At 30.1% G+C, this 27,968-nt stretch overlaps 1 protein-coding gene across 1 annotated transcript in view; it reads right to left on the bottom strand.

Annotated features, from left to right (window-relative positions):
* Window positions 1–53: 53 nt before the first annotated feature.
* Window positions 54–27,968, bottom strand: part of LOC109596052 (uncharacterized) — a 58,712-nt gene continuing 30,797 nt past the window's right edge. The window contains exons 3-5 of the mRNA XM_020011507.2: window positions 12,811–12,912; window positions 2,641–12,757; window positions 54–2,580 (exon numbers count right to left, since the gene is read on the bottom strand). Coding sequence (XP_019867066.2) covers window positions 951–2,580; window positions 2,641–12,757; window positions 12,811–12,912 — 11,849 coding nt within the window. The 3' untranslated portion in view covers window positions 54–950. The remainder of the gene's footprint in view (window positions 2,581–2,640; window positions 12,758–12,810; window positions 12,913–27,968) is intronic.

Genomic DNA, 27,968 nt, shown 5'->3' with positions numbered 1-27,968 from the left:
TATTTTATTAATTATTAACCTGTGGATTCGGTAATAAATAAAAAACAAAAATGTACTGTTGGGAAATCATTTATTAAAAAGTTTTTGCTGATACATGTCGACAAACACATTTATACCAATGAAGTTGTTCCCAGTTGTACGACTATGATACACATACTATATGCAACAATATATACAAGAAAAATGAAATAGAATTATCACGACCCGACTTACAATGGCCAAAGGCACATTTTGGCAGTGTAAACAGCAAAGCAATATAATGAACATAATCTAAAAATTGACTATAATTACACAATATAAACAATTATTCTATACTTATGAACACAAAGTTAGACCACATAGTATAAGATGTGAAATTATATATAAAATCTATATATCAATAATCATGTTAAATAAAATGATTTAGAATTGTAAAAATAAAAAAATAATTTATTTAGCAAACATGGCAACTTAAACAATTTATATTTTAAATTGTACACTAACAAAATTCGATCCTGTTATGAATTCGCAATAAACAAGGTATAAAAATACAAACAAATTACACATTAGTGCCATATCATCTTGACACAGTGACAGGTAATATTAAAAATTAATCACTTGTTTAAAAACGATTAATTTAATACATTAGAAATAATAAAGTTTTTCTCATCACTGAAACAAAAGTCAGTCAAATATATAACATTCAAATTAATATAATTCATTTCCATCAACTTCTTGCTGTTTAAACAAGTGATTCTGTAATGTTTAAAGGGGACAATTGATGAGAAGCTGCATCATTCAAATGTATTAATGATTCTTACAAGCTACGTTGCTGAAGATTTTCTAATAATGGGATAATTCAATAGCACTAAAACATGATTAATATAACTCACATAATTATAGTGCACTATATTTTCGTGTTCATTAAATGCACTAAGTAAGTATTTAACCTATAACATTCACTATTACCATCAGCTAACAGAATTAGTCCGCTTTTTTTGTTCTTTAACACAGTCAATGTCAGTTTTTTTGCCTTTTGCATGCGCCAACAATGTCACTAGTTTTTTCGGGGAGTCACCGACGATCCAACCGTGTTGAATGGGTCGGTCGTCGTCGTCGGCCTCGTCTCTTATAGGTTTCACTTCTATTAGATCACTTGATTCGTCCTCGCTCGAACTTGACCAATGATACAATGGATTAACCGATGCACGTTTTCGCCTGTTTGTTGCATTTGTCGCATTAGATGCGGATGTGGACGTCTCCGTTTTCTGAATTTTTGGCTTTGGTGTTGGTAATTTTGGTTTCTTTTGTACCTTTTTCTCTGTAACTTTCGATGTTGATGAAAGTTGTTGGTTTGTTAAGTTTGCAGATTCATTCGTGGATTCGGCTGTTTCTGATTTAGGTGGTTCCAAAACTGGTTCCACTTTGGCCGGTTCGACTGTAGGTTTTGTAGGTTTAGATTGAATTATTTGCGTTTCCAACATTGCTTCAAAAGCTGAATCATCACTGCTCCAGTATTCAACAAGGATGTTCTGTTTACCGCTGGTGCATTTCCTTTGACTTTTTCGACTTGCCACACCAATACATTCTTTCAATTCTTGCTCAAGATTGATACAATTATCTTCAGGTTTTGAATTTTTCTTGTAAGATCGTTTTTTAGCTGATCTATTCAAACTGAACTCGTCATCTGTTGATTCTGAGTTTGCCCTAGTACGTTTTCTACTCTTCTGTTTTATGCTCTTTCTTCTATTTTCTACGGATTTAACTTTGTTTACTGAAGTTTGATTTTTATCCTCAGTTTTTTGTGTTTCCTCTGGTTGATCAGTTAACTCAACAGCAGCCTCATCTTGAGACAATTTAGTTTTGTTGACCTCCTCCACATAATTTTCTACATATTCAGCATTGTCCATAATTGGAATGTGCCGAATTTCCTCGTCAACCTTTGATTTAACCGCATTTTTAAATATGCGCCCCATGATCATGCACTTCTTTTTCGTCATATTTTGTTGTTGTTTAGAAGTCTTTGGTTGCTGGTTAGAATTTGAATCAACTAGGACACTGGATACAGAGCTTGATTCTTGTTCTATGTCGTCAGTCACATCCTGATTTTCACTTTCGCCCTCTTTGTTTGGTTCTTCATCTTTCTTAGTTTTGAATGTTCGAAAATCTGGCTTTGAGAAAACTTCAGAGTTGTCTTGAGTATCTTCAAAATCATACACATCATGTTCAGTTTTTAATTCGGATGAACTTTTCCTCTTCTTATCTAATGTTTTCTTCTTGTTCATTTTAAACAAAAGCTTGCTGCTTGATTGGGATTTATTTTTGACCGGTTTGGACTTCCGTTTTGAAGGAGACATCACTTCTTTTGCAGATGAAACGTCTGCCTCATCGGATTGCGTTGAATCGGACTTCTTTCCGTGCGGACTGAAGTTCAGCACTTCTTCTAAGTTAAGTTCCTCTGTTGGAATAGAAACTTTAAGGCCTTCAAAGACCTTCATTGCACCCTTGGTCATAATCTTTTTGGCGTCGATGGCAGAACAATCGGTGACTTCGTCAGACTTCTTCCTTTCAGAACTGGCGTTTCTGTCTTCAGATGGTTTTCTAAAAGTAAACAATATTTACATTATTGAAACATTGAAGATATACTCAGTAATAGCTTACCTTATTTTATTTTTAATATTCGTGATAGTTTTGGAGAGCATTCCTCCGAATCTTGACAACCCAGATTTGCTTTTTCCATCTCTACTTTCATTATTCTGCAAAACTTCTTCGAATGTGAAACTCTTGTCCTCCTTATCATCAGATACTTCTTCATAACCAAGCTTTTGCTGCACATTGACATTCCAATTCGAAGAAATGGTGTTAGAATTCGAAGCATCATCGTCATAATTGTCACCCAAAGGAGTTGGCATTCGCGAATCATCCGAATATTCGATATTATAATTTTGATTTTTAGATATGCCCTTGCTTTCCAACCAATTCGGTTCGTTAGCCTCTTTCATTTGTGCATGACCATGCAAATTGTTTTTGTTTGACTTCTTAGAATAGTTGGATACCTCAGAACCACTCTTTAACAAACTGCAGCATTCTAAGAATAGTTCCTCGTCACGATTTAATGTTTTGCGAAGTTTTTGATCCTCATAGTTTCTGACGTTTGTGCTGTCTTCTGAAATCTCCTCGTATTGTGATGGTTTCAAGAAACTCTCCTCGTTTGTACCGGATTTGTTTGTGTTATTAGTTAATAAACCATTATTTGCGAATGTAACGTTGCTCGAATCGTCTTTGATGCTCAACTCTGAAGGACTTGCTCTGTTTGAAGTATTATCGATAATTGAATTGTTAGACGACATAGAAATATCATCTATGTAACTCATGCCAGTTTGATTTTCGATTATATTTTGTAGCAAACTAATTTGTTTTTCCAATATTTGTTTTGATATTGGAGCTGTTTCATAATATGGAGATTTAATTGTATGAGACTCAGAATTAATTGGGTTGTCAGATTCAAAGCTCTTTCGTTCACCAAGACTTTTGTACCTTCGGTACTCTGTTTTTATTTTTGAGGAATTTTGAACCTCATCTCCGAAAGATTGTTCTGTCTGAACATCAAGAGCAGGTTCATTTATGACATCACTCAACAGATTAGCTAATTTTAATGTTTGGCTATTGGTAAGTGAAAATGTGGAAGGATCATCTTTGGGTGGTATTATTTCTTCATCTAGATCATCTGATTGTTTAGATCTTTCGTTGAGTTGTTGTTCAGCTCTCGCCTTCTCTTCAGCCTCCTTGGCTTCAAGTTCCGATAGTTTTGAAATATGCGTCAGAGTACGCATGTGTTTATTAAGATTTTCAACTCGAATAAACGATTTTTTACAAATTTCACAGTAATTTTCTTTTTCAGGCCCTTGTTCTTTTTGGTTACCGCTTGGTTTAGCCTTTTTACTTGGTTTAGTATCTGTAATATAAGCGTCTTCAAGAGATTTGGTAACTACACTTGACTTTGTCAAGTTTGATATCGATGACGAAGAAATATTTAAGTCAACAGATTCAGAACCAATAGTCTCATCTATTGAAATTTTTCTAATTTGCTTTTTGGCAAATTTAGAATTATTACTTTCGCTTTCTTCTAAAGCAGTTGGTGGACTTTCGGAAAATTCATAGATTTTATCCAGATTATTTTTTTGTGAATTATTTTTCCCTTGACTTTGAATAGCAGCCATTGATTTCTCCAGGATGTTTTCAAACACATTATCAAATTTAGCGTCAGTGAGTTCTTCTGATGTGTCATCAATATTTGCAAGAAAGTTGTCGTGAAGTTTAGGAGATTTGATTTCAGCTGATTTTGATTTTAGTAGGTCAAATATTTTATCAGATCCCTTTTTGTTAGTTTGTGATAAACTTTCAATTTCTAAGGGCCTAAGTGTTATATTTTCAGTTATATCAATTAATTTGTTATCGGGAGATTTATCCTTCTTTCTAGGTTTTCTTTTTTCTTGACTTATATCATCTAAAAGAGGATCTAATAACTCATTTTCATTGTATGAAGTTATTTTCCTGGAACATCTTCTACTCCTTCTCACTTCAACATTTTCATCAGCGGGAGTATCTTCAACGTTTTTACCAAACAGCTGATTTTCATCTAATAAATCAAGATTTTTATGCTTAATTTGTTTAGATTTTTTCTTATTCATAATTTTGTCATCTTGGAAGTCCATTTCTGCTGTGGATGAGTCAGTTGTTTCTAGAACTTTTTGGGATTTCTTTTGAACTTTATCTGTTTTAGTCTTACTTTTAATTAATCCATCACCACCATCAATGCTTACATCTGATTTATTTAAACAATGGTCAGTTACTAAATTATCTGTGGTAAGGTCGGTAATGATTTCGTCTTTTTTCTTGGTAGAGGTTAAAGGACTAGGTTCAGATTCTTCCACAGGAATGTGATCTTTAACAATGGTAGTCTTCGACGATTGAGTTAATAAATCATCAAATTCATCGTCAAATCTATAGACATCAGAGTTCACAGATTTTTTGCCCACTGAATCTACTTTTGTTTCGTTTTTGGGTTTACAATCACTGTCCATTTGAGAACACTCTGATACATTTTCACTTAAATTGTAAATGTCACTATTGCAGTCATCGAATCCTGTATCCGCATTCACATCGTCATCGTCATCGGAAGTAGAAAAATCAAAAGTTTTAACTTTCTTTTTACGCTTTTGTGCTTCTTTTTGTTGTTGATTAATTTTCTCCAGGTAATATTTATTGAAATCAAATTTGGGTCTTGAAGGGTCGGTGCTGTTAATATCTGCTTCTCTTAATTTAGATGGCATGAATTTATTTAAAGAAATTTCTTTCAATTCAACTGCTTGGTTAACTTCAGGAGTAGATTGTATCACATCTGGCAATTTGTTCTTTAATAAGTCATCAAATCGTTGTTCCTTAATAAGTTCATCAAAAAGTTGCTCACTTTTACTTGGTGGTGTTTTATCATTGAAGTCTTCTATTATATTTAAAGACCTATTGCTTCTTTTAATCGCCTCTGCAACGATGTTAGCCTTAATTTTCTCAGAGTCGATGTCAGCTGTGGAGCAGGCGGACTCAGATGAAGGTGTTAAGCTACCAAATGAAATATCTTTGTTTAAATCAGCTCCACTACTACTATCTGACGATTGAGTTAACGTTGATGTGAGAGAATCCAACGGAATTTCTCTTTCAATTATCGTGTTGTCTGTTGGTATTTCATCTAATTCCATATCAACCATGTCGAAACTTTCATCGGGTGAACCTTTAAGTTGTCTGTCAGTATTGCCGTCTTTTAACACCTCTGATTCATCAGATGTCTTATTTTCCATTGACGTAGTATCCAAAGTGTCCTCAAAACCATTTGATTCATTCATATTAAACACAAAATCCCTCGACTTTCGTTTTGATTTAATGACCAAGGTAAAATCTTCATAGAGTTTGTTAGATAAATGTTTATTAGTTTTCTTAGAAACTTTTGATTTTCTTTTTGGTTTCCTTTTTAGCTCAGATGATTCATCCAAAACAGGTTCCGATTTATCTCCGATTGTTTCAGTAGCAACTGAATTTTGTATTACATCTTCACATTCTAAGTTCTTAACATCAACTTTTGATTTTTTTGTACCAACCTCATCATCTTTAGACAAATCAACATCAAAATTAAGTACATCTGTAGTTTTAGATCGTTTTCTACGTTTTTGCCTTGCAACTTTGACGTCTACATTAGTTACTGTATCGGTTATAGTTTTCGTCGTTTCAATATTAAAACCAATATTTTCTAAATCATTTTTATCCAATTTACTAAAGGATTCTAATATTCTTGACATTTCCAAATTTAAATCTCCATCCAAAGATTCAATATAAGCCGTTTCTTCTTCGACTGTCACTTTCGAAATTTTCTCTGCTGCCTTTGTTTTTGAAGCTCGAGATCTCCTATTCGTATCTTCGGCCACATTTAAATCGGAACTGGATAATTTTAAATCAGGCAATATTATAGCAGCGGCTGTTAATTTATCAACTTCGCTCTTCTTTTTCCTTGGCTTCTTTTTGTTGGAGTTTTCGTTTATTTGTATGTTTTCAAGTTCTTCTTCGCAACTTTCATTAACATTTTGCAAATTTCCATTATCCTCTTGAACGCATTTGTCATTTATTTGCTGTTTTGGAGATTCATTTGTTGTTATAATTTCTGAAGCCTTAGGCAAGATATCTACCTTTTCTATTTGTCTTTGAATCACCTGTAGTTTTTTGTCAGCAAGTTTTTCTATATTTTGGGTGGTATTACTTACAGTTTCAACATTATTAGTTTCTTCATTGTTATTCTTAGAATAATCGTTATTTGATACATTGATATTATTTGGTGAACTGTCATTCTTATCTGATTCAGTAACATGTTCAGCTTCAGTAATACCAGAAATTGATGTAATATTATCTGCAAATTCCTCATTGTCTTCAATGATCTCATCTACCCAATTATTAGATTCTACATGCTCAGTTTGTAATTTCTTAACAGGAGATTTACTTTTTCCTCTTTTAGTTGCCTTTGCCGGTTTTTCCATAGTTTTGATTTCTGTTATATTAGAGAATGAAGCTTCCGAAGTGACATCTTGAATATTTTTTTCTTTATGTTTGTTACTACGTTTCCGTTTGGATAATATTTTGGAATCACCTTCTCCCAGAATATTTGAATGATTTGATTGATCTTTGAAATTCATTGAATTTTCAACGAAATATTTATCTGCATCTTCATTATTTAAGGCGTTAGCATTTTCCCAAATTTGATCTAATCCAGATGGTGATGTGGCATTTGTCTTTCTCTTCTTTACGATAATTTTGGGAACTGGCAACACGTCCTTCTCTTTTTGAATTGGATTAAGTATTTCTGCTTGGAAATCATCATTCTTTACTTCGACATTATTATCCGAACTTTTAATTAAATGTAATTTATCTGGTAAAACATCTGGATGGGAATCAGTATGATTTTCTGAGACTAATTCTTCCTTGGTTGATCTATGTTGTTCGTTTTTACCATTTCTCGAATTTTGACGGATCTCCGAAGGTGTGTCACCGTTTAGTTGTTCTCCTTCAACAAATTTGGTAATATTTGATTTGTTTTCCTCCGATAAAGCATTAGTATCATTTAAAATTGTCATTTTTAATACATTTTTGTGCGAATTATCTGGATTTATTGCATTATCTACAGAATCAATATCCGATTGCTCTCCGTTTACATTTTCAATTAAATAGTGTCCAGTTTTATCTGGTGATCTATTCCTATGAGATTTTTTCTTTTTCGGAGAACTTTTAAATTGGAAATCAAGAGAAGTCTGAATTTTAAGTTCCTCATTAACATTTTCCGTTGTGTTATGTAGAACTTCTAATTGTGTAGATATGGCATGTTGATGGTCATCAAAAACATTAGATTTAGAATCTATATCTGAGGATATGGAACGATCAGAAGTATCAATTTCATCATTACTCTCTTGTTTTAATGAACAACTCTTTGATGCATCAAAATCATTTTGTGGTATTGATTTTGATGGAGTTTTAGATTTTTTTGCCTTCCTCCTTTTGGGTGTTGCTTTAGTAGCCTCGAGATATTCACAATCAGAAACTTTATTAGGATCAGGTGTTATTTCTTCTGGTGTTTCTTCTCCGGCGACTTTATCATTTACTTTTGGAAATTCATTATGTTGTCGCTTTATCGGATCAAATGTTTCTAAATGAACTTTTGTTAAAAAGTTTTCTGATTCATTGTCGTGTGTAAAATTAATAGAATATTCTTTATCTATTTTTTCCATTAATTTTGCTTCATCCATAATAACTTTTGATAGAGTAGTTTCTATAGGGACATGTTGTTTTTCAGCTATATCTGCAGAATCTAATAATAACTTTTTATCATGGGATTTAACTGACGACTTGTTCTTTTGTCCTTTTTTCTTTTTTGAGTGAGTTTTTGTCGGAACGTTCCCAGAAACTTTTTCTGTCGATTCCAGGAAGCCCTCTTCTCCTTGCTGACCAGCTTGTTCTAAAACAAGGTCGGTGTTAAATTCAGCTTCCGAATTCATACTTTCCGTTATACTAGAATTTGCCACGTATTCTTCTACTAGCCCAGCAGATTTTTTTCTTTTAATTTTTGTTATTAGTTTTGGTTCGTTAATCTTCTTCGAATCTATATTTTCAGTTGTAATTTTTCCTATATCCTGTTCCTCCTCACTGCATTTAGAGATATTATTTAATTGTTCAATATTGTTCGTAATATTTTTGGATCCCAGAGTACTTTCTTCATTTTTACAGATGCTTTCTGTGTCAACGGGTTCGTTGTTTCCTTCTTCTTTTTGGATTTCTTCGTTCAACTTCTCATAGTTTTGTAAATCATTTGAGTGTTTCTTTTTCACTTTTCTTTTGGTGTCATTATTACGAATATCACTCACGTCTTTTTCAGGCAGTGGTTCTAAATCATTTGTTAATATTATACTAGACACTCTGGTTTTACTTTTGCCTTGTCGTTTTATCTGAATTTTAATATGAGTTTCTGTTTTTCTCACTGGAATACTCTCTAACGGTGTTTCGGATATTTGATCCGTATGTCCAAGATTTTCAAGATCAGTTTTTTGATTACAATGTTCTGAGGTAACAATGATATTTGTTTTTTCTGGGATAACTTGTGAAATATCATTTTCATTAGTAGTTCTATTTCCATCCAAATCTATTTTGTCAATAGGATCTGAAGGTACACTTACTTCAACTTTTGATTTAATATTTATTTCTTCAAAGTTATGGATAATGTCTTTTACGGATTTCCCTTTTCTTCCTTTTCTTCCTTTTCTAGGGGTTTGTATATCAATTTTGTTTTCTTCCGTTTCAGTTTGTAAGGGCCTCATGTTTTTATTTACATCACTTACATCTGATTTATTTATATTTTCTATTATTTCCTCAGCCTTGTTAATATTTTCGTCTGAACAACTAGACGAAGGAAGTAGATCTTCATTGATAAATTCGCTTGGTTCTTTTGACTGTGATGAAATAATATCGGAAGTACTATTGTTAATGCTTTCAAGTTCACTTACAGACATATTTTTGGAATCAATTTCATCATATTCTTCAGATTTTACCAATGTATTAGTTGTTTTTCCCTTCGACTTTCGGCCTCGTTTTCTTTGAATTTTTGTTTTTGTGGCTTTTTTAGTCATTTTGATTGTATTTTCTTGAGCAGTCACACTGGATGAAATGGCAACTTTTTCAGAGTCAGCTTGAATATTAGAAACAAAATCCTGGGTTTCATTATCGAATGTTTTAGGAACATCAACCGGTTTCTCATTTTCTTCTGTTTGGTTTGTAATGGCATCTTCAGTGGAAACTGGAACGGCCTTCTCTACTTTAGTTTCATCAGTCTTAGGTACTTCTACAGGTTTGGCAAAAACTGCCAATGGTATATCATCTTCAGAATCGCTTTGGATATTTTTCTTTTCAGGTTTTAATGTAACAACAGATTTATTTTCCAATAAATGAGGTTCGTCTTCATTTATTAATTCATTAGTTTCCATATCAATATGTTCTTCTGAATTTTGTATTATTCCACTCTTTACGATTGTTGAAGAACTAGATACTTCTGGCTTTGTGGTAATTTCCTTGGTACTCAGTAAATCATCTACATTGGTTTCCAAATAAAGTTTTTGAAGTTTAAACTCACTTCCTTCTACAGATGGTAAATTGGTTTCTTTAGGAATTTCCGACTCTACGGTTTTCGTAGACTTAGCTGCATTCGATTTATTTGGACGCTTCCTTGCAAATCCAATTTTTCTTTTGCCATCGGATGCATTACTTTCTGACGCAGTTTGTTTAATAAAAGCAGTATTTAATACTCCCGTGCCCTGAGCAGCTTCTGACAACGGTTCACTCGTTTCTTCAACTTTCTTTTTGCGCCTTCTAATAGATCCAATCTTGCGTTCATGTGTTTTAATATCTGGAATTTTATTTTCAAGCACTTCTAGTTGTGTCCTAAGTGACGATGATTTAACAACGTACTCAATGGTCTCGTCAATGGAGTTTCTATTTAAAACTTCTTCTTGAGGTTTTGCTATGTTTGGCATAGATATGCTTACATTACATGAATTTTCAACTACTTGTTGAATTATGTTATCCATATTGGAATAGGCTCTAACTCTATTTTCAGCCATGCTTTCCATTAACGTTGATAAAGCTCGAAATCTTTGCATTTCCGCACCGCTGGGAAAGGCAAAATTGGGCTGTAGAGCTAGTAGGTTTGGATACGAATAATTTTGTCTGATGAACATATTTTCATAACCAATTGGCGGTAACAGGTTTTCACATGATTTATTTTCTAGACCGAACGGTGACCTCGAGTCAATGTTAGTTGGAGAATTTAAGCTTTCGTTTGATTTGTGTGTATCCTGTTTTACTGGATCTTGATTTATATTTTCGAGAGATTTATCTGATTTTTTAGTCAGATCTAAGGCTTGTTCAATAGGTTCTACGACAGGGGACTTAAAATTAGGAATCTTCAAAATACACTCAGGTTTTTGTACTATTGGTTTATCAAAAAGTTTTGGCACAATTGGCTTTTCGGCTATTTTCATCTCAGTCTTTGATACTGATGCTAAATTCTCTTCTGAATTTACTTTTTTCGCATCTTCTACCTTTGAGTCGGATTTCTGTTGTAATTTGTTGGTTAGCATGGCGATGCAATCATTTAAACCTCTGCTGGGTTTTTTAATCTTCTTTGATGATGGTGAAATCAGTGAACCACTTGAAGGTGAAACAAGTGAATTAAGAGGAGAAGATAGCGGTGAATTTGAACATTTGCTGGATGTTTCTATTGAAATGGGACCCGTTTTATCAGACATACAATCAATATGTGTAATGTTTGGTGTTTTTTCAAAATCATGGCTTACGACCACCTCAGGTACATGTTTAATATTGCGTCTGTTCACTGCGTCTACAACGGTAAGATTTTCGTCTAGTATATCACATTGTGTTTTCGTAAGGATACCTTCATCGGGAACTTTTGAATCGAGTCCCTTTGCCTGAAGACTTTTCTCATTACTGGTTTCAAGGTTGAATATCGTCTCTGGCACGAGAAGGTTTTCAATGCAACTAATAGCAGTAGGGACAGCTGTGGTACTGTCAACTATGTTTTCGTTTTTTTCTAAGATGGATGGAGCTACTATTCTTCCCATAGACGTTCCCAATGGGAAGTTCTCCTCTAAAAAAGAATTTGGCTTATTTTGGGTAGTACTTTTTGAAGGCTCTGGAGGTACTGAAGTTACTTCCTCATTAGTTTTCTTTAACTTTTTAACGACATTTCGAAAACTACGCTTTACCTTTCGCTTTTTAGGAATCCTTGCGTCTTCAACAGTGTCCACCGGAACATTTGTACCTTCTGCGGTACTGGCAATGTTAAGCAAATTTTCATCACTTGGTACCGACTTTTTCTTTCGCTTCATACTGAGCGTCCTTACAAAATTGTTCACCAAACCCTTCGCAGTTTCTTTCTTGCCATTCTTTTGATTTACTTCCACTGGTGCGGCTTTACTCGTCTCCACACTTGATGCTTGTGGTTCCTCCATTTTTGCTTCTTTGGACCTTCTAGTCAATCGTGTTTTAGTATCCGTATTCTCAGCGTTAGCATCGGCATTTCCTACCCTTTTCTTTTTCTTAACCGGAAAGAAACTTTTGATGTTAATTTTCCCAGTAAGAATTTTTTTGACATTGATCTTTTTCTTAGTTTGCTGAGGTGACGCAGATTGTTCTCTACGTGGCGAAACACGTTTAGTTTCTACCGAGTCTTTGTTCTCATCTTGATTTTCTTTATTTCTGTTGTTCTTCTTTCTTTTTGGAGTTACCTGCTCACTTTCTGTTTCTTTTTCGAGTGGTTTTTCCGCCTCCGCGAGTACGCCTTCTTCTGGGCTTTCCTTCGTTTGTCTTGTCACCCTTCTGTTTACTAAATTCTTTAATATTCGTTTTGCTCTTAAAGTACTATTGGTATCTATTAAACGGCTAGATAAAACTGAATTAAAATTACGCTTTATACTCTTAATATTTTTGGGACTAGAAATATTACTTGTTTCATTACTCTTGACATTCTTGTACATTAGTTTGCCACATTTAAGCTTATTCTGAGTGGGATTCGTCGGATCCCTGTTTTTCCTTCGCCTATATCCATCTTGGATCGCCATAATTTTCCTAGTGGACCTCTTGGCAGGTAGATTTGCCAACATTCTTTCAATGGTATCAGCTGGAAAAAAATGTATTTTAATTCTGAGTTGGCAAATGTGTCAGTAAATATACCATCGCTTGGCCTCTGTCTAGGACCATCGAAAGTCTTCTTGTATGTTTTCTTTTCTGTAGGTTGATCAGTCTTATTTGCGTGGTGATTTCTCTTGACTAAACCTGGAAAAATAAATATAAATATTATTAATTTTATTTATATTGTAATATTCAGTTTTAATTAGACAACCAAATAAATTAACATTTTCAGTACATTAAAATATAATAACTTCAAAATTAATTTTATCTGTTGGTTATCAATAAACATTTAATATAACTTAATATATTTAATAATTATCATTTGCTTTAGGTGATTTTAACTTGTTTATTTACTAGCCGACGATAATCAAATTCAAATCAATCAATAATTCGATGTAATTAAAAACAAACATGTTTAAAATTCACAGTAACGAAATCAGGGCGTAACAACGGAACCTTTATGTGTATATTCATTAATGAAGATTCATCTGATAACAGCATAAATGTTATGTGGTGAGTAATCTTTTTAAGTCGATTCATGTCAGTTTCATTTTAAACATATAACAATAATTATGTAGGATATTAAAAAAATAAATATGAAATTTTATAACAATAAAAATAAAATATTTTTATTGTTTATTACCACTTTTATTTTCTTGATGCTTTATAAAATAAAGAAACATTTTGAATTTCAATTTGTTAAAGTATAAAGTAAAAATATTTAATAAAAAAACTAAAAAGGAAATCAAGACCACAAAATACAATTTACAATTTACTTCAATCTAATTAAATTACTCTTTATAAATTAATAATATGTCAAGTTGAAATTTATTAAATAAAGTAATTTTCGTTCGTAATTTAAACTACACTGCAAACCAAACAAAATATCTGTTTCAATTTACACTTTCCAATGGAGTTAAATTACCGTGATAAACAAAAACAAAAGGAATAATTGTGTTAGCGCCATTCCATTATAAATGTGCTATTTGAAATGGTTCAAAATTTAATTAAAGCAGATATAATTGGTTGGTAATTTCGCTTTTATTGAAAATAAATCCTGATTAACTAAACAAAATATTACACTTCAAAAATAACTACCTAATAGATGTTATGTTTGCAATTTTGTATAAATCAAATACAACAATACACTAAATAACATTGATTGAAATTACGTTTGAAATTTTGCATTATTCAAATTTACTTCCTTGTTGTTGTTTGGTTAAATAATTGATATATTCGTTATAATATTAATGTGGGTTTAAATTCTACTTTACATTGCAGTGTGGCATTTATAATTTATATTTAAATAATGTATTTATTAACGTATTATTAACGTAAAATTGATCATCAATAGCAAGGTGGAAGATCGAACGTTTCTTCCTAACTTCTTAAGTTATAAGTTATTCTATTTTCTACCGATTTGTCAATCTTACAAATAAACTATTTGAAAATTTCCTATTCTTCTTATAATACTAAAAAGAGGTCTATCGAATCCAATGTTTTTACAGTACAGACATTTCAGTTGCAGTTATGAGCACAAGAAATATCAAAAGAAAAAAAATTTTAGTTCAAAACAATAATGGCCGTCTTTTAAATGTTACATTTTTATATAAAGTATTTTTCTTATTGCGCTTACACTATTAATTCTATACAACAGACTGTGTTCACAGCACAAGAATTTCAGGCAATTATGACTCAAAAAAAAAACATAATTTTTTTGCTCCAAAAATAATCGGTTACTTATTTACTTCGTCAGCAATTTTGTGTAGTGTATAAAACACAACCCCACTATGTCAAAATGACAACTATATGAGTCCTCGGCTTTTTAAATTTTAAGATTTCTATGTTTCTCGTTGATTATTACATGGTTAATTCTAACCCTATACACTTTATAAATTTTCGGCTTTTGATGGGTTAATTATAACCCTAAATCCCCTAAACGATCATCGTGACCAGAGAATAGCACAAACTAAACAATTTATAAGATGTTTCATAAAAGATTTAATTCAAAATTTATCCAATAAGTATATATAACATATATGAATATTCTATAGGTCTTTTTTTGTCACACATCTTAAAAATGTCATATATTACTTTAAACGCACATATTAGTCTGATTTGATTGGTCATAGAAATAACACATTCAAATAAATTTATATTTTGTAACACTATTTAACAATACTCTTAATAGCAAGAATTTATTCTTAGTAGGATTATTTCCAGTGGAAAGAAAGAATCATTGCACTCTAGAGAAAAGCTTAAGATGTTCCGGAAAAGTAATTTACAATATTATTGACAAATATGAAACAACACACATTTGAAAATGTACTAAGAAAACGTCGTAACAAATGACCAACACCTTTTATTGACGGACAAATTGGAATAATTAGTAAACGAAATCCTTGCTTGTCTACTAGGCAAAAAAATGAATTAATTGAGTCATACAATATCAATGAATGTACAGAAATAAAATTGATGTATTCCTGTAAAGAAACTATTGTTATCAAAAAAAAATATTCGAATAAAAGTGAGGTTTGTACAAATATTTATTAATTATCATCCAGAATTTTGGTCAGATGGTAAATAATACGTTCGTCATCCTGAAAATAAGTTTTGATCCGAGATATATTACAAAAACTTTGAAACACACTGGAGGACATGTTATGGTTTAGAGTTCCTTTTGTTGGCATAGTATAGTACTATTATAGTAACATAGACCATTTTATGTAAAAAGATATTATGAGAGATATAATAGGACCATTTACTAATAATTTACCTGTTATAAATATTTATACTTGATAATGGCTCGAATCATTCGTTCCAAGTTGTTCCAAAACAGTAAAAGATAATCCTATCGAAATTCTCGACTGACCAACGTAATACCCGAATCCAAATCCAATTAAAAGCGTATGGAACGAAAGTCTTGATTAAAACAAAAACCATCATGTTTAGATGAATTGTGCTGATTAATTGCAGTTACGTCTCGAATTATATATACATTATTTAATAAATATATAAATTTTAAATATATGCTATTTCTGTGACCAAACACATTATACATGAATTTTGTTTAATATTTAATTTGAGTAACTAACTATGGTAACTGATAATCTTTCTAGCAAGATTTCCTGGATTTTGTAGGGTATGTTGTTGTTGTTGTTGGTTCTTTCTTCTCGGAATTGTTCACATTCAGTTATTATATGTTTAACTATTTTTGGGAATTTTGTGAGACCGATTCTATGCCTATTATAATCTGTTTAAGTAGGGATTATTTTAATTTAGGTATAACATTGTAGAAAGAATATACTGTAAATTATTTTAAATAAAATATACAATATTTTTAATTAAAGGAAGACATATTCTAATTAGCATTAAATAGTAATACGAGCTGTTTCTCTGGCCACCATTATATATGTGGTCAACGAATTCTTAAAAGTACATTACCAAAGATTAATGCTTGACAACTATACGAGAAACTGAGTATAAGTACAAAAAAATTCAGCCACTATACTTTTCTACACAAATAGTGAACATAACTGACATTATATTTGTCTTATTATATTATCTTATAAGCTTATTAACAAATATGAAACAACACACTAAATTGAAAATACAATAAGAGAAAAAAAAAACTTTTATTGACAGACAAATTATAAAAATCAGTAAACGACATCCTTTCTTGTTATACATTGTTAGACGTCAACTGAATTAAAAAAACTTGCAAGATTAGGTATATTTCAGTGAAGAAACCATTGGTATCAAAAAATAATATTCAGATATGTCTAAATGTTTACACAAAAATGTATTAATTAACCTCCACAATTTTGACGAAGAGTGCTTGGAAGCAAAAGTTTTGATTTGGGATTTCTTTCTTTGGCATGATATAGGACGATTTCAAAAAATTAAAGTAAAATGGGCCGTTTCGTGTGTAGAGACATCCTGAGATGCATGATAATGATATGAAGCACGCATACAAAGTTGTTCAAAGTTGTTTAAATGCTAAAAATGTTGAGATTCTCGATTGAGCAGCGTAAAATTCGGATCTAAATACAATTGACAACTTATGGTATGACACATAATCTCGATTAAAACACTAAAAGTCATCAAATTTAGATTAATTGTGGTTATTAATTGGAGAGTTGTAAGATTTACATGTGGTTAACAAAGGGTACTCCACAAAATATTAATTATTTTAATTTAAGTATAAAATAAATAATGGGAGGAAGAATGCAGTGTAATTATTTTAAATAAAATATAAAACATTTTGCTTACATTTAATTAGATGTGCGTTTCCTACTTAACGAGAAGATGTGTGCTATTCTTCTGGACTTATGTTTTGTTGTGTGTGATTTTTAGTGCTTGAAAATTAGAATATTTAAGTCACAAAGTAAATTAAAATGTTCATCTAAAACTTAAAAAAATAGAACAAATTCTCATAAGAAATACCGCTTTTACAGGCAATATGTGACTCATGTATTGCAATATTTGCATAAATATTATTATTCTACGGATGTCAAAAACAGGCGTTAACTTATTCGAATTCTACGAAGTATTTTACTCTGTAACATATTCTGAGAATACGTACAAGATTTCTCATATTGTGTAAACTAATGCAATTAATAGTATACTATTAAATATTCAGGATAAGCAGTGGTGGAAAAAAGTATCGAATTTTTTTAAAAATCGAATTTTCATCTTTTGGGATTTTTCATATCTGTTAAACAAATTCCGCATTCAGGTGATGTTAAAAATCGACGCAAACCAGGACGTCCACGAAAAACCACTCCCAAGATAGACAAAATTATGAAAAGTCCCTCCCTCAAAGACCTTAACAAAACATCAAGACAAATCACGGAGGAAATTTTGACAGAATTTAATCTAGATGTCGGAGCGTCCCGTCTGGGATTTGCAAAATCCCTCGTGTCTTGGAATCAAGAAAAATGGAGCACCGTCCTTTGGGGCGAAGACCATAAATTTAATATGTTTGGATCTGGTAGAACATTTGTGAGACGGCCTGTGAGGCAACGACACCATTTAAAATACCAAATTCCTACGGTTAAACATGCTGGCGGAAGCATTATGTCGATCCAAAGTTACACCCTTGATTCAAATAGAGGTTAAAGTAGATCTTTTCAATACAGGGACACACTGAAAAACAACATGTTTCCATTTACCGAGGAAGAGATCCCATTTCGTTGGATGTTTGAACAAAAAACGATCCCAAACACACGTTTAAAATGATTAAAATGATTTCTAATGAAAAACTTAACTGTGCTTGAATAGCCTTCTGAGTTCCCCGATCTAAATCCTATTGGTCTTTGTAAATATTAAACCGTCGCATCCGACCAAAAAATATCAAAATCAAACCATACAGTAGTAGTGGCAACAAATTTATGTTGACACATTGCAGAGACTGATAGATTCTATGCCTATAGCAGTGATAAAAGTCAAAAGTTATGTCACAAGGTATTAAAAAATATGACTTAATTTTAATTTTTTAGAAATATTATAATATACCATACCAGATACCATTTTACCAGACTAAATTGATTTTTTTTAATAAAAAATCTATGAATAAAATTATCATTATAATTAATGGACCGCATTGCAGTAAATTATCATTTAACAAATAAATGCATATTCTACACTTATTTTCTGCTACTGTAAGTGTCATTTGAAGAATTAATAATATCTATATAATAATAACAACGTAACATATGAGCATATATGAGCATATATAAATTATACTTATTGTATGTTTACATAAAGTCTTGTCATCTAATTATTATTTTTCATGCATTGTCCCATTAGAAAGCTCCAGCCTTGTCTAATCGCGTGTAGTTTTTCCACATTGTGTGCGACATTAATTGCGCCGTCGAGATAATACGAATTCCATCATAAATGATCCGATCGCACTCGCCTTCACCACAATTTAATTCCGACGATATAAATAGACTCGGTAGTAGGCACAGTTTTTTAATTCGATGTGATGTAACGATCTTGATTTCATTAATCTGTTCATTAACTATTCCGTTTTACTACTATGATTGTTTTTCACTTTAATTGAACATCATCATTTTTAACAGACAGATTTTTTAAAAAATAATATAAAGCGACACAATGGCAATATAATTTAGGAAATTAAATTATTGTTGCTCTTTTTATATTTATGAAAAGCTTATTAAAAATGTATGCACGTGACAAATCCATAACAAGTTAGTTTTATTGTGTGGAAGGCTCGTAAAGTTTCTCGTCGTTCATTTTATGTCGGTCATAAAAGGCGCGCATTGGCAAACAAATATTATCGAACGAAATAAAAGAGGCGATGCCTTTATAACAGTTTTTAGTAATTTCAGTGATTATCACCTTTTAGACATTATTCAGGAAATATAAATGCACTATTATATTAAAATTATATAATTTACATTATATATCCTGGATTAAATTTTATATATAACATATAACAGTTTTTATTGATATTAGCAACTTAATCAACTACTTACTGGCAAAAAGTCAAACACAAATTTTTAGAGTACACATCGGTAACACTGTATAAATTGTAAAATTTTAATCACAAACATGTAGCATATAAAAAAGCGTTTAATTAGTTTTTGCTCTTAGTAGTAATAGTATTATCAGTGATTTTTATATTCTAATAATGAACATTAATTATATAAACAATAGGTATTTTATCACATCAAGATTTTAATTTTAAATTTCAAACAATTTTAATGCCATCAACATCGACCATAACTTTCTGGTATAAAATGCAAGTCGAAGTCGACAACACAGTTTAAATTGCAAAAATTGAATGGTCCAGTTATGAAACATTTAGTATAGTAATATCAGTGATTATCACCATTTTATAATTTACAAAATATATTTATGCAAATTAATTATATAAGCAATAAGAATTTTATCACATCAAGGATTAAATGTTGTAGTTAAGATTTTAATAGTTTTTATCGTTAAAATTTGGCCAAAGTTATATCATTATTATCACCTTTTAGTAATTCTACTAAGTTTATATATTAATATTAATTTTATAAGCAATACTATTTTATCATTTTTTTATATCACCAATTTTGTTTACGACTTTCTGTCACAAAATCCAAGTGATAATTCCAACAGCCAAATTTGGCAACAGTCTTTAAATTATAAAAACTGAATAGTCCAATTATCCATCACACAGCAAAAGCTGAAGTATTTATTACTTTTTACTTTTAGTAATATCATGATCATCACCTTTTAGTAATTCTACAAAGTTTATTTATAAATATGAATTATATAAGCAAAAGTATTTATAGCCCAGCATGTAATACAGGGTAAAATATTTAATAGCATATTACTTTTAGTAAAATCATGACTATCAACTATTAGTAATTTAATTCTTAATGATATTATTTGTCCATGACTTTCTTGAACAAAATCCGAGTGAAATTGTAAAAATCGATGGGAAATTATCAAACATGTAGCACAGGAAGAAATATTTAATTGATCTAACACTTAATATTAAACAAAATGTTAATAAATGGTGTCACAACGTATTAAATAAAGTCGCATTGCACATACTGAATTAAAAAAGGAAATTTTATTAGTATTATCACTTATTGTTAGCGCTTTAGAACTTAAGTTGGAGAAAAAGATTAAATGCAGTTTAGAGTTCCAAGGGACCTTTCAGGTTTTTATTATTTGGCGATTACAGAAGTGTTGGCTGGTGAACAATGAGATAGTCGAAAGATGGTTTTAATAACGTTTATTACGATGACCCAGAAAACCCAGAGGCATTTCCACATCTTTACATTACGTTAGCTGAAAACTATCTAATACGAAATTAAGTACTACCTATAACATTTAAGTAATTCTAGGAATTCAGAATGTTTTGGGATTATTAAGACACGAATTAAGATCTTCATAGGTTTTAAAATTAATCCTGATCATAGAATTACAATTAATTATTATACTTCTCTTATTAAATTTTTAAGATGATTAAGGTACAAAGAATATAAAAATCATATTAGTTTCAATTTTATTATTTTAACCATTCACCCAGATAATTAAAAACTTGTTTTTTGTTTCATTTTATTTATATCAGAGTTCACAATTAAATGCAAGACTGACGTTAGTGATATGTTGTTAGAAATGTGAGTAAATTATGAACGCAAGGGTACTTAATTTATTTGGATCGAAATAAAAATAACAATAATATCAGAGAGTTAAATTAGTCTTCAGGTCATTTATATTGTATAACGATAATACACCTAATTAATGTTTGAAAATAGTTCAATATAGAGCATTCCAGGAAGTTGTTAACAAGTTTTTAGGCAATACAAATGTCTCAATTACGTCAAAATGACTTGCATTGCTATTACAGTGCAGTGCAATTGACAAGTACGACTCACAATATTCAATTAGTTCTTATTCATTCTAAGGCATACACATACCAAAATATGTCAATTTCCCTATTCAAATAAGACAATTAAGATTAAATTTCTCTTCAGCCATTTGTGATTTTTCTAAGAAGTGATGAAGATATTAAAGCTTTTGGAGTGAACAACACATGTCAGGTTAACGTCGGTTTCTTAAAGAAGAAAATCTGGTCGATAGAAAACGTAAAAGATTAAATCAAAGTTCCCTATACAGTTCAGATGGATGGGATATATGACAAATAAGTTGAATAAACTTAAATAAAATATAAAATTTATAGTTATTTCTTGTTGAAAAAATTACTTGATTGAATATGGTCAGAAACTTGAACTACAATTATAACTCGGTTATTTTTCCTTCCGATCAGAACAAATGATCTGACGAATGGATAATTTATTCATCTTTGTAATTTCGAAAGGAATAGCACACAAATTAATCATTATCTAGATGAATGGCACAAATCAAAAAATAATGGATATGATTTTTGTGTTCAACACAACATCGAATTACCTTAAACTAGTTTAATTAGGATATACAGTAGTGGTCATAATTATAGATAAATTTTTAAAATTATATGGCTATAACTATTTTATTTATTGAGAACTGTTAAACTAATATCAATTCCCTAATGTTTTATACTTTTTTCTAAAAATAATATTTTTTTATTCTATAAAATGCTTCAGTATTGACAGAAAGTAGAGCAACTTTAAAAATATACAAATTGCTACAAATATATATACAAATCTAATATAATTTATACCAATTAAGAATGTAATATATACAAACATATCGGTGAACTTTTCTGATATTAAAAGTAATTTTGTTTGCTACAAATCAAAAAACTAAATATTCGGCTGGCAAAAAATAGAGTAACTTTTTACTAAATAAAACTAATTCCTACAAAATCAACAATAATTTTTAGTTTTACAATGTTCACCTAAGTAAACTGATTTAATATGCTTCGGGGAAAGAAATATTACTCCGAATTAAAATCTCGGATTGTAATCGTTCTCACAATCCAGGGAGAGCAAAATTAATATCAAACTTGAGTTTGTCAGGGCCCATTTACATTGGATTTTAAATTTGAAGCAGTGGTTTTTAAGTAAAAAAATTAATATTATGAACTGGCCATCTCAATCTCCCGATCAAACTTATGGGAGATAGTAAATGACACGAAAAATATAGTAATTAGTAAGATCCTGTAGGAGACCTGACAAAACATGAATCTAAATGTTAGTGACTATCTGTTGCTTTCCATGAAAAAAAAGTGTTTGGAAGTTATTCATAATATAATAGTATATTTGACAAACTATTAGTGTAGAATTAATGAAAATACCAGTTACAAATTATCTGTACTATGGTAATAAAACTTTAAATTTATAAAAGTAAGTTAACCTTTAATATATATTTTTCTTCATATAATCAATACAAAAATTATTTGGATTTTAAAAAAGTTGTTCTACTTTTTACCAATACTGAACATATATTTTTTTGAATAAGGAAGTAACAATTTTGAATAAAGAAGTAACATTTAATTTAATATTAATACTTTTATATAACATTCTTTTTGCTTTATAATTTCAGCATATCTAAACTACAATGTTCGAATAAATGACATGCGTATATTCCTAAATACTTCTTGAATTGCTGGAATATGTGGTAAAGTAAAGTGTTGTTTAATATATTCCTGTATACGATGAAGGGGACCTAAGCCAGAAACAGTGAAGCATCCTTTACTTAAATTAAACCACCACCCTGTTTCACATTGGGTACAATAAACCTTTTATGTAATCTTGTCCCTGTACGACTCAACAACTGTCATTTTCAAATAAATTATTATAAACGTAAAATCATCACTAAATGCTACCCGTCCTCATTGCTGCATGCCTTAGTGGACGTGACCTGAACAAATCGAAATTGAATTTACATTCCTAACAGCAAACACGGTTTTCTTTATAGGTCTCTAGCCAAACAAACCCTTATCCCCTAACCTTCTTGTCACAGTCCTTAAACACATTTCCATCAGGTGAGCTTTAATTTGAATTCACAATAAGAATGGACTATTTATTGACATTCGAATTATTTATTCATTGTCGCATTTTTCTCAATCGCAGTTTATCTATTTTTTATTAATACAGGAAATGACTAACATATTTAGCTGTAAACTCTTAGCAATGAATACCAGTTTATCTCGGTCTTGGGGAGGTTGAATTATAATTTTTCTTCTGCAGTCCATTAAATAATAATAAGCAAAAAACCGCTGGTAAATAATGGACTGAATCAACACAGAGTATTGAAATAGTATAAGTAAAAAGTTGCTATAATTTTGACCAACCAACCAAAAATAAAATAAAATAGCGAATAATTTTAAATTGCATAGTGGAACTAATAATAACAAAAGAGACAATAAATATTACAAAAACTGGAATCCACTTAAAATAGTTTTCATTTTTAATGCATATTAATAAGATACTAATATTATGGTCCCTACTGTGTGTATTTTAAATACCTTCAACAAAAAACTTACTTATTTACGTAGAAGTGAATTTCTACCATAAATTTGAATAAAATTCATTTTAACAAAAAATGTGCCCAGAACTATCACAAAATTAAATTTTCAGATCTTTGTATTCTAATTTAATGAACATCTTAATCCTTCAATCACAAATATTATAATTTATGATAAATTATAATTTACATAAAATTGTACATTGACATCAAGCTTTTAGAAATAAAAAATGGTTATTATATGTTATGTAAAATTATGCACATATATTTATTCTTTCAAGTATTGTATATTCAATTTATTGAACAAATAAAAATTTCTTTAAAATAAATGAAAGTTATTATAAGTAGTTATAATAAAGAATCCACAATATGATACAATTACAGATTGTCGAAATGAAAGCTTAAATTCCTGTTTTACTGGTAACAAAAAAGAAGCATGTTTCTTGAGTACATCATAAAAATTGTTATTTCCAACAATAATTTGAAAACATTTTGTTTTATCTAACCGTTATATATGTCATAAAAATACTGAGGTGTTACATAAATCTGGCATTTTAACTATATCGGCATTAGCATCAGTTCATCAGCAGGATGTTGCCATAGATATGAAGCACAATGTTATTCACATCAGTACCTCAACTACATATTTCAAGAATTTTAACAACTAACTATTTGTTCTACAAATATTTATATAGAAAATGCAAGATAAATATAAATATCAAAGTCTAAGAGTTTCGGTGGTGTACTAGTTAATTATTTAAATGTTAAACACTCAACAACTTACGCTTACGGCATTCACTAATTATTTTGTCTGTGTTAATACATTTAATTTTAATTACGTTCTACTCTCTGATTTAAAGTGAGAATTATTTAAAGTTAAACATAATAATAATTAATGTCAGTGAAATTACTTCATACAACTAAAAACATACATATGAACTTATCAAAACATCATTCGTAAAAATGTCTTTGAGTGTAATTTTTTTGACTTAATAATAATAATTTGTCGTTAATTAGTCTCTATTCAAGTTTTTTTTACATCTTAAGATAGAAACGACAAATTGTTTTTTACAACTAATTACGAACTAATTAACGTCAATTAACATGAAGTTAGCAAAGCATCAAAAAATTATATCAGGAATAATTAATCAACAAAATTAATTTTGTATAACTAATTAACAACAATGGTGACTTATATATGAATCAATTTTTATATTTAAAATAAAGTGTACTAGATGTGCTTTGCATACGAAGTTAAATCAGTTGGTATTTATTACTATTTTTAAATAATATTTTTTTAAGGATTTTTATGAAAACCAATACAAACTGTTGCAAAGAGCATGGCAGTGGCTGTAACACTTCTCTCACTCTTGAGACACATTCGTCAAATTTATTATGCTAAATGTATAGATTTATTTACTGAAACAGCATTTACTAAAGAAAAATTAAAAATAAAAATTGGCAACAATAGATGGATCCGGCGCATCCACCACAAATTAAATAATGTTGAAAAACATTTTTTTTTATATACTTTATGAACTATTTTGAATGTTCAACACAATTTAATACTGTACTTATTATATTTCTTATAATATATGAAATTTAAGGGCAAAATTAAGGTCACGTAAACTTTTTTTACATTTCATTCCGTTCTGTCTTTTGGAAGATATAAAAAAAAACAATATATTGAAAGTTTGGAGTTTCTTAAATTTTTGATAAATTTCCTTAAAAGTGTGAATTCTACTAAATTGATTGATATATAATTTAATAAAGTAATATGACAGTCAAAAATTTTAATCAATAAGAATTTTAAGAAAAAATTAAAGAAAAACCAGTAAAATAATAAAAATGACAGTAAATCACCAAAATCACTTCAGACGCCAGTTGAATCATATTACCGCCTCTGGCTTTAATGATATTCTCCATTCTATGTGGAGGCTCCTTATAAGACTTTTAAGGTAGTCCATATCCAAATTTTCCCATTCTTTATTTAAAACGTCTCCCAGTTTATCAAGACTGTGCAGCTATATTACGAGTTCTTATGCATCACTGAAGGAGTTCCCAAGCATGCTCAACTGGATTTAGATCTGAACTATTTGCTGGCAAATCTAAAACTAGAATTCCAACCTCTCGCAAGTAGTCTAAAGTTATTCTGGCAACGTGCGAGAGAGTGTTGTCGTGCATAAGAACATAATTATCGCCTATAACAGGGACAAACGGTACTACATTTTCTTCAAGAAATTCTTTTATATATCAATCAACTGCCAGAGATCCACGAACACTATTAGCTCCGTATACGCTTCAAAACATATAGTACCCTATATCATAATAGAGACACCTTCACAATTTCGGGTTCCTCTAATGTGACAATGAGCAAATCTTTCATCTTTGCGTTTGTACACTAGAATGCGTCTATTAGATCCGAAAAATGAAAATCTGAACTCATCCATGAAAAGGATATTGCCAATATCCCAATAAATGTGTTCTCCTGCAAACTTTAATCGTGCCACAAGGTGTTCCTTAGTTAACATCTATGTAGTAACAGGCATTCTGGGTCTGACTCAAAATTCTCCTAACATATTAGGGACCCTGGACAAATCGTTTTGCAGTTGCGAGCAGTAACATCCCACAGACGCAATGTTTGTATACGTAAATAAAAATCATCTAGAGGCATAGTACACCTTGGACGACCAGGAACTGGCTTTCTAGTGAACTCTCCTCTTTCTTTAAATCGTTTTACAACCCTTGAAACACTGGATTGTTTGATTCGCATCAAATCTGCTACATATGGTTGCGATCTGCCCTGGTTTGGGCTGTTTGTTCAGATGTAAATTGCTCATTATTTCTTTAAAATGTTATAAACTTAAATTAGCTGTACTGTATACAATTTTAAAATAAAAATAAAATTTTTCATAGTATTACAATTTTGTTTTCTTCTTTATATTTTCTTTATACTTCAGAATTTAAAATGGTGATTTATATTCATCTAAAGGATATCATGCACAAATATAAAAAGGTTTTAGTAAAAATTACATTAAATTTTAATCTTTTTTCCTATGTTAATCATTATACGATACTTTTTGTGATGAGTATATTTTAATTAAATTAATTTGAGATATCAGTGGTGCCAGAACTTTTAAAGAAACTAACTAAACATTTTATTATAATATTGTAAATTTTATTTCTATAACAATCAAACAATATTTCCAGTACAAAGACCTTTAAGAGGGTATAAAAAGTGGAAACCAATTGTATATTTTTCTAAATATCATAGGACAGTAGATCGTACCAGGTATGAAAAATTTAATTTGAAAATTGATTTTAATTTTTTCATTATAATGAACAGTTAATTATTTATCACAAATTACTTTCGGGAAGTTATCTACTCAACTGCTAATAATTAAAGTGGGACTAAACTAAATCTATTGGCCATTAATTTATATATTATTAATGTCTTCAAATCAATAAAAATTAATTATTTATTAGAATTTATGAAAATTATCAACAAGTTTCAATATAATATAGGATATATTTTTATCGACAAGCGTTACAGGATCCATGGATTTTGATACTTATTTTTCAATTAACAAAGAGGACGCCTGTGTCTAAAGTTTATAATCTTCGTAATTATATTTAAAATCTTTTTGCTGGTTTTTGATTTAAGGCAAGACCAATTTTTCCACCATCTCAAACAGTTTTCCTTTTTTTAAAAAACTAAAACACAAATTAATTTATACATAAATTATTTGTAATTATGTTATAAAAGTAATAAATTACCCAAATTAACCAAAAACCTCTATTTTCCATATACATTGCAAATGGCATTAATTGGCAACACAAGCATAAAACGAATATATTAAAAATAAATTGCACGTAAGGTAAATGTATAAATTACACAGAATAATATAAAAGCCAAATTAACAGAAACATATTCCTCGTTATTTACGTTTCAAAGGGGTTTTGTAAATGAAAATGCCAGCACATCAAATGTTAAGAATGTTCCATGAAAGGATTTTGAAATGGGATTTAATCACGTTGTTAAAATACACACAGTAGTTGAAAAAAATGGTAGTAAATATTGATGGTGTGTAGAAAAAATACATATTTGTCAATAATAAGAAAATAATAACTGTTTATATATATTTATTTAATATGTAGAAGAATCTACCCTTAATGTATGGAAAATGGGCAACACTGCAGTTATTTATGTAAACTATCATTTAATTTTATATTTCGTAAAAGAAGAAACTTAAAAAACTAGTAAT

Source organism: Aethina tumida, chromosome 4 (genome assembly GCF_024364675.1).
Source record: "Aethina tumida isolate Nest 87 chromosome 4, icAetTumi1.1, whole genome shotgun sequence".
Lineage (NCBI taxonomy): Eukaryota > Metazoa > Arthropoda > Insecta > Coleoptera > Nitidulidae > Aethina > Aethina tumida.
This window is presented reverse-complemented; position numbering and strand designations above follow the sequence as displayed.